The 18,289-nt window shown below is 48.8% G+C and overlaps 1 protein-coding gene across 1 annotated transcript in view; it reads left to right on the forward strand.

The window, feature by feature from the left end:
• LOC124017846 (ras-associating and dilute domain-containing protein-like) overlaps positions 1-18,289 on the forward strand; it is a gene marked incomplete at both ends in the record, with an annotated part of 47,580 nt that overhangs the window by 11,252 nt on the left and 18,039 nt on the right. Inside the window, 4 exon segments of the mRNA XM_046333080.1 lie at positions 515-631; positions 1,064-1,187; positions 13,706-13,878; positions 17,943-18,093. Coding sequence (XP_046189036.1) covers positions 515-631; positions 1,064-1,187; positions 13,706-13,878; positions 17,943-18,093 — 565 coding nt within the window.

An 18,289-nucleotide genomic window follows, 5' to 3' on the forward strand; every position in this document is an offset into this window, starting at 1 on the left:
GTCATGTCTGTCTACCTCACCACTGAGGATAGAGGTCATGTCTGTCTACCTCTCCACTGAGGATAGAGGTCATGTCTGTCTACCTCACCACTGAGGATAGAGGTCATGTCTGTCTACCTCACCACTGAGGATGTCTGTCTACCTCACCACTGAGGATCATGTCTGTCTACCTCACCACTGAGGATAGAGGTCATGTCTGTCTACCTCTCCACTGAGGATAGAGGTCATGTCTGTCTAGGTCTGTTGGTAGCTAATGTGTGTGTCGCTAACGTCTGTGTGTCGCTAACATGTGTGTATTGCTAACGTGTGTGTGTCGCTAACATGTGTATTGCTAACGTGTGTGTGTCGCTAACATGTGTGTATTGCTAACGTGTGTGTGTCGCTAACATGTGTGTATCGCTAACATGTGTGTGTCGCTAACATGTGTGTATTGCTAACGTGTGTCCGTAGCTAACTTGTGTGTGTGTCTCCGTGTGTGTGTCTCCGTGTGTGCGTGTGTGTGTCTGTGTTCCAGTCCCTGTACGTAGTACTTCCTGGTCTACTGGACTGTAACCCGTTCCCGGTGGACAGCTCTGAACCCTGCTGGAGAGGAGGTACAGGCTTTCCTGAGCCCGTTCGCAGGGTCCTGCAGGTACCACACACACATGGACAGACACACACACACACATAGACAGACACACACACACACACACACACGGACAGACACACACACACACACACACACACACACACACACACACACACACATGGACAGACACACACATTATTCCTGCATGGAATATATTTGGCATGATACATTTTTACGTTTCTGTCACTTTGTTGTGTGTGTGTGTGTGTGTGTGTGTGTGTGTGTGTGTGTGTGTGTGTGTGTGTGTGTGTGTGTGTGTGTGTGTGTGTGTGTGTGTGTGTGTGTGTGTGTGTGTGTCTGTCCATGTGTGTCTTTCTGTGTGTGTGTGTGTGTGTGTGTGTGTGTGTGTGTGTGTGTGTGTGTGTGTGTGTGTGTGTGTGTGTGTGTGTGTGTGTGTGTGTGTGTGTGTGTGTGTGTGTGTGTCTGTCCCTCCAGGTGCTCCAGTGCAGTCAGGAGCTACTCCAGGGGTACCAGGTCCACCCAGAGGTCCAGGCCCAGATGTTCTCCTACCTCTTCTTCTTCTCCAACGTATCTCTCTTCAACCAGCTCATGGACAAGGGTGAGACACACACACACACACACACACACACACACACACACACACACACACACACACACACACACACACACACACACACACACACACACACACACACACACACACACACACACACACACACACACACACGCGGACAGACACACACACACACACACACACACACACACACACACACACACACACACACACACACACACACACACACACACACACACACACACACACACACACACAGAAAGACACACATGGAAAAGTAATTGAGTGTCATCTGCATGTGGTTTTGACGGAGCCGAGTGACTTGGTGTATAGAGAGGAGAGGGACTAGAACCGAGCTCTGAGAGAGGAGAGGGACTAGAACCGAGCTCTGAGAGAGGAGAGGGACTAGAACCGAGCTCTGAGAGAGGAGAGGGACTAGAACCGAGCTCTGAGAGAGGAGAGGGACTAGAACCGAGCTCTGAGAGAGGAGAGGAGGACCTAGAACCGAGCTCTGAGAGAGGAGAGGGACTAGAACCGAGCTCTGAGAGAGGAGAGGGACTAGAACCGAGCTCTGAGAGAGGAGAGGGACTAGAACCGAGCTCTGAGAGAGGAGAGGGACTAGAACCGATCTCTGAGAGAGGAGAGGAGGACCTAGAACCGAGCTCTGAGAGAGGAGAGGGACTAGAACCGAGCTCTGAGAGAGGAGAGGGACTAGAACCGAGCTCTGAGAGAGGAGAGGGACTAGAACCGAGCTCTGAGAGAGGAGAGGGACTAGAACCGAGCTCTGAGAGAGGAGAGGGACTAGAACCGAGCTCTGAGAGAGGAGAGGAGGACCTAGAACCGAGCTCTGAGAGAGGAGAGGGACTAGAACCGAGCTCTGAGAGAGGAGAGGGACTAGAACCGAGCTCTGAGAGAGGAGAGGGACTAGAACCGAGCTCTGAGAGGGAGAGGGACTAGAACCGAGCTCTGAGAGAGGAGAGGAGGACCTAGAACCGAGCTCTGAGAGAGGAGAGGGACTAGAACCGAGCTCTGAGAGAGGAGAGGGACTAGAACCGAGCTCTGAGAGAGGAGAGGGACTAGAACCGAGCTCTGAGAGAGGAGAGGGACTAGAACCGAGCTCTGAGAGAGGAGAGGAGGACCTAGAACCGAGCTCTGAGAGAGGAGAGGGACTAGAACCGAGCTCTGAGAGAGGAGAGGGACTAGAACCGAGCTCTGAGAGAGGAGAGGGACTAGAACTGAGCTCTGAGAGAGGAGAGGGACTAGAACCGAGCTCTGAGAGAGGAGAGGAGGACCTAGAACCGAGCTCTGAGAGAGGAGAGGGACTAGAACCGAGCTCTGAGAGAGGAGAGGGACTAGAACCGAGCTCTGAGAGAGGAGAGGGACTAGAACCGAGCTCTGAGAGAGGAGAGGGACTAGAACCGAGCTCTGAGAGAGGAGAGGGACTAGAACCGAGCTCTGAGAGAGGAGAGGGACTAGAACCGAGCTCTGAGAGAGGAGAGGGACTAGAACCGAGCTCTGAGAGAGGAGAGGGACTAGAACCGAGCTCTGAGAGAGGAGAGGAGGACCTAGAACCGAGCTCTGAGAGAGGAGAGGGACTAGAACCGAGCTCTGAGAGAGGAGAGGAGGACCTAGAACTGGGACTAGAGGACGAGGACTGAGCCCTGAGCGAGCTATATACACTGCTCAAAAAAATAAAGGGAACACTAAAATAACACATCCTAGATCTGAATGAATGAAATGTTCTTATTAAATACTTTTTTCTTTACATAGTTGAATGTGCTGACAACAAAATTACACTAAAATTATCAATGGAAATTTATCAATGGCAATTTATCAACCCTTGGAGGTCTGGATTTGGAGTCACAGTCAAAATAAAGTGGAAAACCACACTACAGGCTGATCCAACTTTGATGTAATGTCCTTAAAACAAGTCAAAATGAGGCTCAGCAGTGTATGTGGCCTCCACGTGCCTGTATGACCCCCCTACAACGCCTGGGCATGCTCCTGATGAGGTGGCGGATGGTCTCCTGAGGGATCTCCTCCCAGACCTGGACTAAAGCATCCGCCAACTCCTGGACAGTCTGTGGTGCAACGTAGCGTTGGTGGATGGAGCGAGACATGATGTCCCAGATGTGCTCAATTGGATTCAGGTCTGGGGAACAGGCGGGCCAGTCCATAGCATCAATGCCTTCCTCTTGCAGGAACTGCTGACACACTCCAGCCACATGAGGTATAGCATTGTCTTGCATTAGGAGGAACCCAGGGCCAACCGCACCAGCATATGGTCTCACAAGGGGTCTGAGGATCTCATCTCGGTACCTAATGGCAGTCAGGCTACCTCTGGCGAGCACATGGAGGGCGGTGCGGCCCCCCAAAGATCATTCTCTAAGTAATAGACCTCAGTCTGGTAATGAATGAATGATCATTCTCTAGACCTCAGTCTGGTAATGAATGAATGATCATTCTCTAGACCTCAGTCTGGTAATTAATGATCATTCTCTAAGTACTAGACCTCAGTCTGGTAATGAATGATCATTCTCTAGACCTCAGTCTGGTAATGAATGATCATTCTCTAGATCTCAGTCTGGTAATTAATGATCATTCTCTAGACCTCAGTCTGGTAATGAATGATCATTCTCTAGACCTCAGTCTGGTAATGAATGATCATTCTCTAGACCTCAGTCTGGTAATGAATGAATGATCATTCTCTAGACCTCAGTCTGGTAATGAATGAATGATCATTCTCTAGACCTCAGTCTGGTAATAAATGATGTGGCTGTTGAGCTAGTAGCTTGAGGAAACTATTCAACGAGGCATAAACTGGTTGAATTCAATGTTGTTTCAACGTCATTTGTCAATGTATTTGTGACGTGACATCGATGTGGAAAATACATTTGGGATTTCAACCTTCGAAACAGAGAACAAATGGATCGTCAGGAACCATGAAAATGAGTCCAAATTAACCCTGTTTAATCTAAACGTTTGTCAGATGAATCGTCAGGAACCATGAAAATGAGTCCAAATTAACCCTATTTAATCTAAACGTTTGTCAGATGGTTTGCAGCATGGATCAGATGAGATGGAGGCCGTTACCACTGAAAACTAAATCATAGGGACGTTTTTTATTTATTTTTATTTTTTATCCCATTGAGGTTGAAAAAAAGAGTTGGGGAACCACTACACAACAACAGACAACAACAGACAACAACACACAGAGAGAAACACACAGAGAGACAGAGAGAAACACACAGAGAGAAACACACAGAGAGAAACACACACAGAGATACCCACAGAGAGAAACACACACACACAGAGAAACACACACAGAGATACCCACAGAGAGAAACAGAGATACCCACAGAGAGAAACACACACACAGAGATACCCACAGAGAGAAACACACACAGATACCCACAGAGAGAAACACACAGAGAAACACACACAGAGATACCCACAGAGAGAAACACACACAGAGATACCCACAGAGAGAAACACACAGAGAAACACCCACAGAGATACCCACAGAGAGAAACACACAGAGAAACACACACACAGAGAAACACCCACAGAGAGAAACACACAGAGAAACACACACACAGAGAAACACCCACAGAGATACCCACAGAGAAAAACACACAGAGAAACACACACACAGAGACACACACACATAGATACCCACAGAGAAACACACACAAAGAGAAACACCCACAGAGATACCCACAGAGAGAAACACACAGAGAAACACACACACAGAGACACACACAGAGAGAAACACACAGAGAAACACACACACACACACACTGAAACACCCACAGAGATACACACAGTGACACACACAGAGAGAAACACACAGAGAAACACAGACAGAGAGGCACACTTCCATTCGTCTGCCTCAGGGTAAATCCCTAGATGAGGAATGGTGTGTGTGTGTGTGTGTGTGTGTGTGTGTGTGTGTGTGTGTGTGTGTGTGTGTGTGTGTGTGTGTGTGTGTGTGTGTGTGTGTGTGTGTGTGTGTGTGTGTGTGTGTGTGTGTGTGTGTGTGTGTGTGTGTGTGTGTGTGTGTGTGTCTAAGTGTATGTGTGTGTGTGTGTGTGTGTGTGTGTCTAAGTGTATGTGTGTGTGTGTGTCAGCATTTTGACGGAGGAGAGGAAAGCAACTCGTGCTTTAGATTTGTCCTTGACAACCTCCCACTCCCCTTCCCACCTCCCCTCTTCTCTTTTCCTCTGAGGGTCTTTATTATGGGATGGGGGAGGATGAGAGATGTCTGGGATGGAGGGTAAGATGGGGGAGCTAAAAGCAATGTAGGGTGAGAGCTGATGACCTTCCTAACAGAGATCTTTCTCTCTCTCCCTTTCTCTCTCTCTCTCTCTCTCTCTCTCTCTCTCTCTCTCTCTCTCTCTCTCTCTCTCTCTCTCTCTCTCTCTCTCTCTCTCTCTCTCTCTTTCACTCTCTCTCTCCCCTTTCTCTCTCTTTCTCTCTCCCCATTTCTCTCTCTCTCCCCCCATTTCTGTCATGTTTGTCATTTATTATCATGTCTTGTCCCTGTGCTCCCCATGCTATTCGTTTCCCTCTGCTGGTCTTATTTGGTTCTTTCCCTCCTTCTATCCCTCTCTCTCCCCCTCCCTCTCTCACTCTCTCGCTCTCTCTTCTCTCTATCGTTCCGTTCCTGCTCCCAGCTGTTCCTATTCCCCTAATCATCATTTAGTCTTCCCACACCTGTTCCCGATCCTTTCCCCTGATTAGAGTCCCTATTTATTCCTTTGTGATCCGTTCCTGTCCCGTCGGTTCCTTGTTTTGTATTCACCATGCTGTGATTGTGTTTCGCCCTGTCCTGTCGTGTTTTTTGCCTTCATCAGATGCTGCGTGTGAGCAGGTGGCTCTATCAACTACGGCCTGCGCCTACCCGGCGACCTGCAGTCTGTGGCCGCTTCTCTAGTTATTCCCTCTACAGACTAGAGGATTTTTGTTATTCCCTGTTTGGATTTAAATAAACTCTGTTTCTGTTAAGTCGCTTTTGGGTCCTCTTTCACCTGCATGACAGAAGGAACCGACCAAGGAATGGACCCAGCGACTTCAGACGCTCGTTACACTGCCGTCGAGATCCAAGGAGCCATGCTCGGCAGACACGAGCAGGAATTGTCTGCTGCTCGCCATGCCGTGGAGAACCTGGCCGCTCAGGTTTCTGACCTCTCTGGACAGTTCCAGAGTCTACGTCTCGTGCCACCTGTTACTTCCTGGCCTGCCGAGCCTCCAGAACCTAGGGTTAATAACCCACCTTGCTACTCCGGGCAGCCCACTGAGTGCCGCTCCTTTCTCACGCAGTGTGAGATTGTGTTCTCTCTCCAACCCAACACATACTCTAGCGAGAGAGCTCGGGTTGCTTACGTCATTTCACTCCTTACTGGCCGGGCTCGAGAATGGGGCACAGCTATCTGGGAGGCAAGGGCTGATTGCTCTAACAAATTCCAGAACTTTAAAGAGGAGATGATTCGGGTTTTTGACCGTTCAGTTTTTGGTGGGGAGGCTTCTAGGGCCCTGGCTTCCTTATGCCAAGGTGAACGGTCCATAACGGATTATTCCATTGAGTTTCGCACTCTTGCTGCCTCTAGTGAGTGGAACGAGCCGGCGCTGCTCGCTCGTTTTCTGGAGGGACTCCACGCAGTGGTTAAGGATGAGATTCTCTCCCGGGAGGTTCCTTCAGATGTGGACTCTTTGATTGCTCTCGCCATCCGCATAGAACGACGGGTAGATCTTCGTCACCGGGCTCGTGGAAGAGAGCTCGCATCAACGGTGTTTCCCTGCTCCGCATCGCAACCATCTCCCTCCTCTGGCTTTGAGACTGAGCCCATGCAGCTGGGAGGGATTCGCATCTCGAATAAGGAGAGGGAACGGAGGATCACCAACCGCCTGTGCCTCTATTGCGGAGTTGCTGGACATTTTGTTAATTCATGTCCAGTAAAAGCCAGAGCTCATCTGTAAGCGGAGGGCTACAGGTGAGCGCAACTACTCAAGTCTCTCCATCAAGGTCCTGTACTACTTTGTCGGTCCACCTACGCTGGACCGGTTCGGGTGCTACATGTAGTGCCTTGATAGACTCTGGGGCTGAGGGTTGTTTCATGGACGAAGCATGGGTTCGGAAACATGACATTCCTTTCAGAGAGTTAGATAAGCCTACGCCCATGTTCGCCTTAGATGGTAGTCATCTTCCCAGTATCAGATTTGAGACACTACCTTTAACCCTCACAGTATCTGGTAACCACAGTGAGACTATTTCTTTTTTGATTTTCCGTTCACCGTTTACACCTGTTGTTTTGGGTCATCCCTGGCTAGTATGTCATAATCCTTCTATTAATTGGTCTAGTAATTCTATCCTATCCTGGAACGTTTCTTGTCATGTGAAGTGTTTAATGTCTGCCATCCCTCCCGTTTCTTCTGTCCCTACTTCTCAGGAGGAACCTGGCGATTTGACAGGAGTGCCGGAGGAATATCATGATCTGCGCACGGTCTTCAGTCGGTCCCGAGCCAACTCCCTTCCTCCTCACCGGTCGTATGATTGTAGTATTGATCTCCTTCCGGGGACCACTCCTCCTCGAGGTAGACTATACTCTCTGTCGGCTCCCGAACGTAAGGCTCTCGAGGATTATTTGTCTGTGTCTCTTGGACGCCGGTACCATAGTGCCTTCTTCTTCTCCGGCCGGGGCGGGGTTCTTTTTGTTAAGAAAAGGACGGTACTCTGCGCCCCTGCGTGGATTATCGAGGGCTGAATGACATAACGGTTAAGAATCGTTATCCGCTTCCCCTTATGTCATCAGCCTTCGAGATTCTGCAGGGAGCCAGGTGCTTTACTAAGTTGGACCTTCGTAACGCTTACCATCTCGTGCGCATCAGAGAGGGGGACGAGTGGAAAACGGCGTTTAACACTCCGTTAGGGCATTTTGAGTACCGGGTTCTGCCGTTCGGTCTCGCCAATGCGCCAGCTGTTTTTCAGGCATTAGTTAATGATGTTCTGAGAGACATGCTGAACATTTTTGTTTTTGTCTATCTTGACGATATCCTGATTTTTTCTCCGTCACTCGAGATTCATGTTCAGCACGTTCGACGTGTTCTACAGCGCCTTTTAGAGAATTGTCTCTACGTAAAGGCTGAGAAGTGCTCTTTTCATGTCTCCTCCGTTACTTTTCTCGGTTCCGTTATTTCCGCTGAAGGCATTCAGATGGATTCCGCTAAGGTCCAAGCTGTCAGTGATTGGCCCGTTCCAAGGTCACGTGTCGAGTTGCAGCGCTTTTAGGTTTCGCTAATTTCTATCGGCGTTTCATTCGTAATTTCGGTCAAGTTGCTGCCCCTCTCACAGCTCTTACTTCTGTCAAGACGTGTTTTAAGTGGTCGGTTCCGCCCAGGGAGCTTTTGATCTTCTAAAAGAACGTTTTACGTCCGCTCCTATCCTCGTTACTCCTGACGTCACTAGACAATTCATTGTCGAGGTTGACGCTTCAGAGGTAGGCGTGGGAGCCATTCTATCCCAGCGCTTCCAGTCTGACGATAAGGTTCATCCTTGCGCTTATTTTTCTCATCGCCTGTCGCCATCTGAGCGCAACTATGATGTGGGTAACCGTGAACTGCTCGCCATCCGCTTAGCCCTAGGCGAATGGCGACAGTGGTTGGAGGGGGCGACCGTTCCTTTTGTCGTTTGGACAGACCATAAGAACCTTGAGTACATCCGTTCTGCCAAACGACTTAATGCCCGTCAAGCTCGTTGGGCGTTGTTTTTCGCTCGTTTCGAGTTTGTGATTTCTTACCGTCCGGGTAGCAAGAACACCAAGCCTGATGCCTTATCCCGTCTGTTTAGTTCTTCTGTGGCTTCTACTGATCCCGAGGGGATTCTTCCTTATGGGCGTGTTGTCGGGTTAACAGTCTGGGGAATTGAAAGACAGGTTAAGCAAGCACTCACGCACACTGCGTCGCCGCGCGCTTGTCCTAGTAACCTCCTTTTCGTTCCTGTTTCCACTCGTCTGGCTGTTCTTCAGTGGGCTCACTCTGCCAAGTTAGCTGGTCATCCCGGTGTTCGAGGCACTCTTGCGTCTATTCGCCAGCGCTTTTGGTGGCCGACTCAGGAGCGTGACACGCGCCGTTTCGTGGCTGCTTGTTCGGACTGCGCGCAGACTAAGTCGGGTAACTCTCCTCCTGCCGGTCGTCTCAGACCGCTCCCCATTCCTTCTCGACCATGGTCTCACATTGCCTTAGACTTCATTACCGGTCTGCCTTTGTCTGCGGGGAAGACTGTGATTCTGACGGTTGTCGATAGGTTCTCTAAGGCGGCACATTTCATTCCTCTCGCTAAACTTCCTTCCGCTAAGGAGACGGCACAAATCATTATTGAGAATGTATTCAGAATTCATGGCCTCCCGTTAGACGCCGTTTCAGACAGAGGCCCGCAATTCACGTCACAGTTTTGGAGGGAGTTCTGTCGTTTGATTGGTGCGTCCGTCAGTCTCTCTTCCGGGTTTCATCCCCAGTCTAACGGTCAAGCAGAGAGGGCCAATCAGACGATTGGTCGCATACTACGCAGCCTTTCTTTCAGAAACCCTGCGTCTTGGGCAGAACAGCTCCCTGGGCAGAATACGCTCACAATTCGCTTCCTTCGTCTGCTACCGGGTTATCTCCGTTTCAGAGTAGTCTGGGTTACCAGCCTCCTCTGTTCTCATCCCAGCTTGCCGAGTCCAGCGTTCCCTCCGCTCAGCGTTTGTCCAACGTTGTGAGCGCACCTGGAAGGAGGGTGAGGTCTGCACTTTGCCGTTACAGGGCACAGACGGTGAGCCGCCAATAAACGCAGGATTAAGAGTCCAAGGTATTGTTGCGGCCAGAGAGTGTGGCTTTCCACTCGCAACCTTCCTCTTACGACAGCTTCTCGTAAGTTGACTCCGCGGTTCATTGGTCCGTTCCGTGTCTCCCAGGTCGTCAATCCTGTCGCTGTGCGACTGCTTCTTCCGCGACATCTTCGTCGCGTCCATCCTGTCTTCCATGTCTCCTGTGTTAAGCCCTTTCTTCGCACCCCCGTTCGTCTTCCCTCCCCCCCTCCCGTCCTTGTCGAGAGCGCACCTATTTACAAGGTACATAAGATCATGGACATGCGTTCTCGGGGACGGGGTCACCAATACCTAGTGGATTGGGAGGGTTACGGTCCTGAGGAGAGGAGTTGGGTTCCGTCTCGGGACGTGCTGGACCGTTCACTCATCGATGATTTCCTCCGTTGCCGCCAGGATTCCTCCTCGAGTGCGCCAGGAGGCGCTCGGTGAGTGGGGGGGGTACTGTCATGTTTGTCATTTATTATCATGTCTTGTCCCTGTGCTCCCCATGCTATTCGTTTCCCTCTGCTGGTCTTATTTGGTTCTTTCCCTCCTTCTATCCCTCTCTCTCCCCTCCCTCTCTCACTCTCTCGCTCTCTCTTCTCTCTATCGTTCCGTTCCTGCTCCCAGCTGTTCCTATTCCCCTAATCATCATTTAGTCTTCCCACACCTGTTCCCGATCCTTTCCCCTGATTAGAGTCCCTATTTATTCCTTTGTGATCCGTTCCTGTCCCGTCGGTTCCTTGTTTTGTATTCACCATGCTGTGATTGTGTTTCGCCCTGTCCTGTCGTGTTTTTTGCCTTCATCAGATGCTGCGTGTGAGCAGGTGGCTCTATCAACTACGGCCTGCGCCTACCCGAAGCGACCTGCAGTCTGTGGCCGCTTCTCTAGTTATTCCCCTCTACAGACTAGAGGATTTTTGTTATTCCCTGTTTGGATTTAAATAAACTCTGTTTCTGTTAAGTCGCTTTTGGGTCCTCTTTCACCTGCATGACAATTTCTCTCTCTCTCTCCCCCCCTTTCTCTCTCTCTCTGTCTCTCTCTCTCTCACTCCCCCATTTCTCTCCCTCTCTCTCCCCCTTTCTCTCTCTGTCTCTCTCTCTCCCCCCATTTCTCTCTCTCACCCACCATTTCTCTCTCTCTCTCTCCCCCATTTCTCTCTCTCCCCTCTTTCTCTCTGTTTCTCTCTCCCCATTTCTCTCTCTCCCCCTGTCTCTCTCTTTCTCTCTCCCCCTTTCTCTCTCTCTCCCCCCTTTATCTCTCTGTTTCTCTCTCTTTCTCTCTCCCCCTTTCTCTCTCTCTCTCTCCCCCCTTTCTCTCTCTCTCTCTCCCCCCTTTCTCTCTCTGTTTCTCTCTCTCTCTCTCTCCCCCTTTCTCTCTCTCTCTCTGTCTCTCTCTCTTTCTCTCTCTCTCTCCCCCTTTCTCTCTCTCCCCCCTTTCTCTCTCTTTCTCTCTCTCTGTTTTTCTCTCTCCTTTCTCTCTCTTTCTCTCTCTCTCCCCCTTTCTCTCTCTCCCCCTTTATCTCTCTCTCTGTGTTTGAAAGCACTAGATGTTTTAATGTATATATAGACTGCATGGTCACTACGGGGAAGCTCTAGCAGGGCAGAAATGTGACCAACTGACTCGTTGGAAAAGGTGACATCCTATGACGGTGTCACGTTGAAAGTCACTGAGCTCTTCAATGAATCCATTCTACTGCCAATGTTTGTCTATGGAGATTGCGTGGCTGTGTGTTCGATGTTATACACCTGTATACACTTGAAGGGGTGTACACATATACAGTGTAGATAGTCCACATGCTGCTGGCCATGTTAGTGTATCTGTTTCTCGCTCTGTTCATTGATGTTTCTCTGGCGATGGTATCCATGGTAACAGCAGGTAGAGCCAATGTCAGATGCCATAGCAACCAGGGCAGAAAGAGGCAGAGAGAGGCAGAGAGGAAGAGAGGAAGAGAGAGAGAGAGAGAGAGAGAGAGAGAGAGAGAGAGAGAGAGAGAGAGAGGCAGAGCGAGGCAGAGAGGGAGGGAGAGTCAGAGAGAGAGAGAGGCAGAGCAAGGCAGAGAGGGAGACAGAGGCAGGGAGAGGCAGAGAGAGAGAGAGGCAGAGAGAGAGAGAGAGGCAGAGAGAGAGAGAGAGAGGCAGAGCGAGACAGAGAGAGAGAGAGGACTGCTGAGGACTACGGTCCAGGTTCTGTGTTGTGTTTGTCTGAGGACTACGGTCCAGGTTCTGTGTTGTGTTTGTCTGAGGACTACGGTCCAGGTTCTGTGTTGTGTTTCTGCTGAGGACTACGGTCCAGGTTCTGTGTTGTGTTTCTATTGTCTGAGGACTACGGTCCAGGTTCTGTGTTGTGTTTCTAGTGTCTGAGGACTACGGTCCAGGTTCTGTGTTGTGTTTGTAGTGTCTGAGGACTACGGTCCAGGTTCTGTGTTGTGTTTCTATTGTCTGAGGACTACGGTCCAGGTTCTGTGTTGTGTTTCTAGTGTCTGAGGACTACGGTCCAGGTTCTGTGTTGTGTTTGTCTGAGGACTACGGTCCAGGTTCTGTGTTGTGTTTCTGCTGAGGACTACGGTCCAGGTTGTGTGTTTATTTTCTGCTGAGGACTACGGTCCAGGTTCTGTGTTGTGTTTGTCTGAGGACTACGGTCCAGGTTCTGTGTTGTGTTTGTCTGAGGACTACGGTCCAGGTTCTGTGTTGTGTTTCTAGTGTCTGAGGACTACGGTCCAGGTTCTGTGTTGTGTTTCTAGTGTCTGAGGACTACGGTCCAGGTTCTGTGTTGTGTTTGTCTGAGGACTACGGTCCAGGTTCTGTGTTGTGTTTCTATTGTCTGAGGACTACGGTCCAGGTTCTGTGTTGTGTTTCTGCTGAGGACTACGGTCCAGGTTCTGTGTTGTGTTTCTGCTGAGGACTACGGTCCAGGTTCTGTGTTGTGTTTCTAGTGTCTGAGGACTACGGTCCAGGTTCTGTGTTGTGTTTCTAGTGTCTGAGGAGTTCAGTCATGTCTCTCAGAGCAGCGAGGACAGATTGTCATATTCCCAGACTATAAGCCTATTAGGGGAGGGGTGATGGGGGTACCCATTGGCTGGGGCGGAGGGGGATGGAGCTGTACCCCTGGGGTGGGGTAGGAGGGGTGAAGGAGGAGGAGGAGGGTTGGACGGGGATTAGCTACCTCTTAAAGTGGCACTAATGACTCCAGTCTCCTTTTCACCTCATTTAATACCTACGATTTACTGAACAAAAGGCACCTCTCCATAGGTGGTCCAGGTTAGACATGAGAGAGAGAGGGAGAGAGAGACAGAGAGAGACAGAGAGAGACAGAGAGATAGATAAACAGACAGACAGACAGACAGACAGACAGACAGACAGACAGACAGACAGACAGACAGACAGACAGACAGACAGACAGACAGACAGACAGACAGACAGACAGACAGACAGACAGACAGACAGACAGACAGACAGACAGACAGACAGACAGACAGACAGACAGACAGACAGACAGACAGATTCCGAGCCCTGCCTTAGGAACTCCTCAATGTGTTCTACAACAGACTAATCAGACAGGTGGTGGAATGTGTTCTACAACAGACTAATCAGACAGGTGGTGGAATGTGTTCTACAACAGACTAATCAGACAGGTGGTGGAATGTGTTCTAGAACAGACTAATCAGACAGGTGCATTATTTGTCTGTGTGTGTGTAGGTCCGTCGCGGGGCTGGTTCCAGCGCTCTAAGGTTCTCCAGGTACAGGCCTGTGTCAGGATGGTTCTAGAGTGGACTAGGAAGGCGGGGCTTAGTTACCTGGCAGACAAGTTCTTCAACAAGTTCAACAGCGCTGTCAGCATCCTGGCCACACCTCCTCAGCAGCTAACACAGGTAACATCACACACCTGACCTCTGACCTCTAACCCTGTCAGCATCCTGGCCACACCTCCTCAGCAGCTAACACAGGTAAGTCACACACCTGACCTCTGACCTCTAACCCTGTCAGCATCCTGGCCACACCTCCTCAGCAGCTAACACAGGTAACATCACACAATTGACCTCTGACCTCTAACCCTGTCAGCATCCTGGCCACACCCCCTCAGCAGCTAACACAGGTAACATCACACACCTGACCTCTGACCTCTAACCCTGTCAGCATCCTGGCCAGACCCCTCAGCAGCTAACACAGGTAACATCACACACTTGACCTCTGACCTCTAACCCTGTCAGCATCCTGGCCACACTCCCTCAGCAGCTAACACAGGTAACATCACACACCTGACCTCTGACCTCTAACCCTGTCAGCATCCTGGCCAGACCCCTCAGCAGCTAACACAGGTAACATCACACGCCTGACCTCTGACCCTTTCTCACCTTAAAGGTCCAATGCAATCCATTTTTATATCAATAAAATCATTTCTGGGTAACAATGAAGTACCTTACTGTAATTGGTCACAAATATTTATCTCTCTATATATTCTGATATATTTATCTCTCTCTATATATTCTGATATATTTATCTCTCTATATATTCTGATATATGTATCTCTCTATACATTCTGATATATGTATCTTTATGTATTGTGATATATTTATCTCTATATATTTACCTCTATATATTCTGATATATTTATCTCTCTATATATTTATCTCTATATATATTCTGATATATTTATCTCTCTATATATTCTGATATATTTCTCTCTATATATTTATATCTCTATATATTCTGATATATTTATCTCTCTATATATTTATCTCTCTATATATTCTGATATATTTATCTCTCTATATATTCTGATATGTTTATCTCTCTTTATATTCTGATATATTTATCTCTCTCTATATTCTGATATATTTATCTCTCTTTATATTCTGATATATTTATCTCTCTCTATATTCTGATATATTTATCTCTCTTTATATTGTGATATATTTATCTCTCTATATATTCTGATATATTTATCTCTATACATTCTGATATATGTTTACTTTATGTATTGTGATATATTTATCTCTATACTTTCTGATATATGTATCTCCATGTATTGTGATATATTTATCTCTCTCTATATTCTGATATATGTATCTCTCTATATATTCTGATATATTTATCTCTCTCTATATTCTGATATATTTATCTCTCTATATATTCTGATATATTTATCTCCCTATATATTTATCTCTATATATTCTAATATATGTATCTCCATGTATTGTGATATATTTATCTCTCTATATATTTATCTCTATATATTCTGATATATGTATCTCCATGTATTGTGATATATTTATCTCTCTATATATTCATCTCTATATATTCTGATATATGTATCTCTATGTATTCTGATATATGTATCTCTATATATTCTGATATATTTATTCTGATATATTTAACTCTCTATATATTATGATATATTTATCTCCCTATATATGTATCTCTATATATATTATGATATATTTATCTCTCTATATATTCTGATATATGTATCTCTATATATTCTGATATATTTATCTCTCTATATATTATGATATATTTATCTCCCTATATATTTATCTCTATATATTATGATATATTTATCTCTCTATATATTCTGATATATTTATCTCTCTATGTGTCTAGATGACGTGGAAGGTGCTGTGTGTGGACCACCCCAGTGTCTATATATTCTGATATATTTATCTCTCTATATTTTCTGATATATTTATCTCTATATATTCTGATATATTTATCTCTCTATATATTCTGATATATTTATCTCTCTATATTTTCTGATATATTTATTTATATACTGTATGTCTTTATACACTGAACACAAATATAAATGCAACATGCAACAATTCCAAAGATTTGACTGAGTTACAGTTCATATAAGGAAATCAATCAATTGGAATAAATGTATTAGGCCCTAATCTATGGATTTCACATGACTGGCGCAACCACAGGTGGGCCTGGGATGGCATTGGCTCACCCACTGGGGAGCCAGACCCACTCACTTGGGAGCCAGGCCCAGCCACTAGGGTGCCAGACCCACCCACTGGGGAGCCAGACCCACCCACTAGGGTGCCAGACCCACCCACTGGGGAGCCAGACCCACCCACTAGGGAGCCAGACCCACTCACTAGGGAGCCAGACCCACTCACTAGGGTGCCAGACCCACCCACTGGGGAGCCAGGCCCACCCACTAGGGAACCAGACCCACCCACTAGGGAGCCAGACCCACCCACTAGGGAGCCAGACCCACCCACTAGGGGAGCCAGACCCACCCACTAGGGAGCCAGACCCACCCACTAGGGAGCCAGACCCACCCACTAAGGAGCCAGACCCACCCACTAGGGAGCCAGACCCAGGGGGCCAGACCCACCCACTAGGGAGCCAGACCCACCCACTAGGGAGCCAGACCCACCCACTAGGGAGCCAGACCCACCCACTAGGGAGCCAGACCCACCCACTAGGGTGCTAGGGAGCCAGACCCACCCACTAGGGAGCCAGACCCACCCACTAGGGTGCCAGACCCACCCACTGGGAGCCAGACCCACCCACTAGGGAGCCAGACCCACTCACTAGGGAGCCAGACCCACCCACTGGGGAACCAGACCCACCCACTAGGGAGCCAGACCCACTCACTAGGGTGCCAGACCCACCCACTGGGGAGCCAGGCCCACCCACTAGGAACCAGACCCACCCACTAGGGAGCCAGACCCACCCACTAGGGAGCCAGACCCACCCACTAGGGAGCCAGACCCACCCACTAGGGAGCCAGACCCACCCACTAGGGAGCCAGACCCACCCACTAGGGAGCCAGACCCACCCACTAAGGAGCCAGACCCACCCACTAGGGAGCCAGACCCACCCATTAGGGAGCCAGACCCACCCACTAGGGAGCCAGACCCACCCACTAGGGAGCCAGACCCACCCACTAGGGAGCCAGACCCACCCACTGGGCCAGACCCACCCACTAGGGAGCCAGACCCACCCACTAGGGTGCCAGACCCACCCACTAGGGAGCCAGACCCACCCACTAGGGAGCCAGACCCACCCACTAGGGAGCCAGACCCACCCACTAGGGAGCCAGACCCACTCACTAGGGAGCCAGACCCACCCACTAGGGAGCCAGACCCACCCACTAGGGAGCCAGACCCACCCACTAGGGAGCCAGACCCACCCACTAGGGAGCCAGACCCACCCACTGGGGAGCCAGACCCACCCACTAGGGAGCCAGACCCACCCACTAGGGAGCCAGACCCACCCACTAGGGAGCCAGACCCACCCACTGGGGAACCAGACCCACCCACTAGGGAGCCAGACCCACCCACTAGGGAGCCAGACCCACCCACTGGGGAGCCAAGTCGTTTTTACCCACAAAGGGTCTTTATTACAGACAGAAATACTCCTCAGCACCCCCCCTTGTTCAGTATGTATCTCTGTCAAGATGAGTTGGAAGGTGCTGTGTGCAGACCACCCCAGTCTAAAGCTAGTCTATATATATTCTGATATATGTCTCTATATATTTCTAGATGAGTTGGAAAGTGCTGTGTACGGACCACCCCAGTCTGAAGCTAGTCTATATATATTCTGATATATGTCTCTATATATTTCTAGATGAGTTGGAAAGTGCTGTGTACGGACCACCCCAGTCTGAAGCTAGTCTATATATATTCTGATATATTTATGTATATATTTCTCTATATATTTCTAGATGAGTTGGAAAGTGCTGTGTACGGACCACCCCAGTCTAAAGCTAGTCTATATATATTCTGATATATGTCTCTATATATTTCTAGATGAGTTGGAAGGTGCTATGTGTGGACCACCCCAGTCTAAAGCTAGTCTATATATATTGTGATATATTTCTCTATATATTTCTAGATGAGTTGGAAGGTGCTATGTGTGGACCACCCCAGTCTAAAGCTAGTCTATATATATTGTGATATATTTCTCTATATATTTCTAGATGAGTTGGAAGGTGCTGTGTGCAGACCACCCCAGTCTGAAGCCGGTTCAGCTGCATGGCCTGTTGACTCAGTACCAGTTGACAGCTGAGATGGGGCCTGTTCCTATCTGGCAGCCCGGCAGTGAGGATGAGGCATACATATACAGGACAGGTACCTGCTGGGGGGGGGGGTTAACATGTCTGTGTGGATTCTAACCCCTGGTCAGCTGTGTCTGTGTGGATTCTAACCCCTGGTCTGCTGTGTCTGTGTGGATTCTAAACCTTGTTGTGTCTGTGTGGATTCTAACCCCTGGTCTGTGTGTATTCTAAACCCTGGTCTGTTGTGTCTGTGTGGATTCTAAACCCTG

This window comes from Oncorhynchus gorbuscha, unplaced genomic scaffold, assembly GCF_021184085.1.
Source record: "Oncorhynchus gorbuscha isolate QuinsamMale2020 ecotype Even-year unplaced genomic scaffold, OgorEven_v1.0 Un_scaffold_3403, whole genome shotgun sequence".
Taxonomy (NCBI): Eukaryota; Metazoa; Chordata; class Actinopteri; order Salmoniformes; family Salmonidae; genus Oncorhynchus; species Oncorhynchus gorbuscha.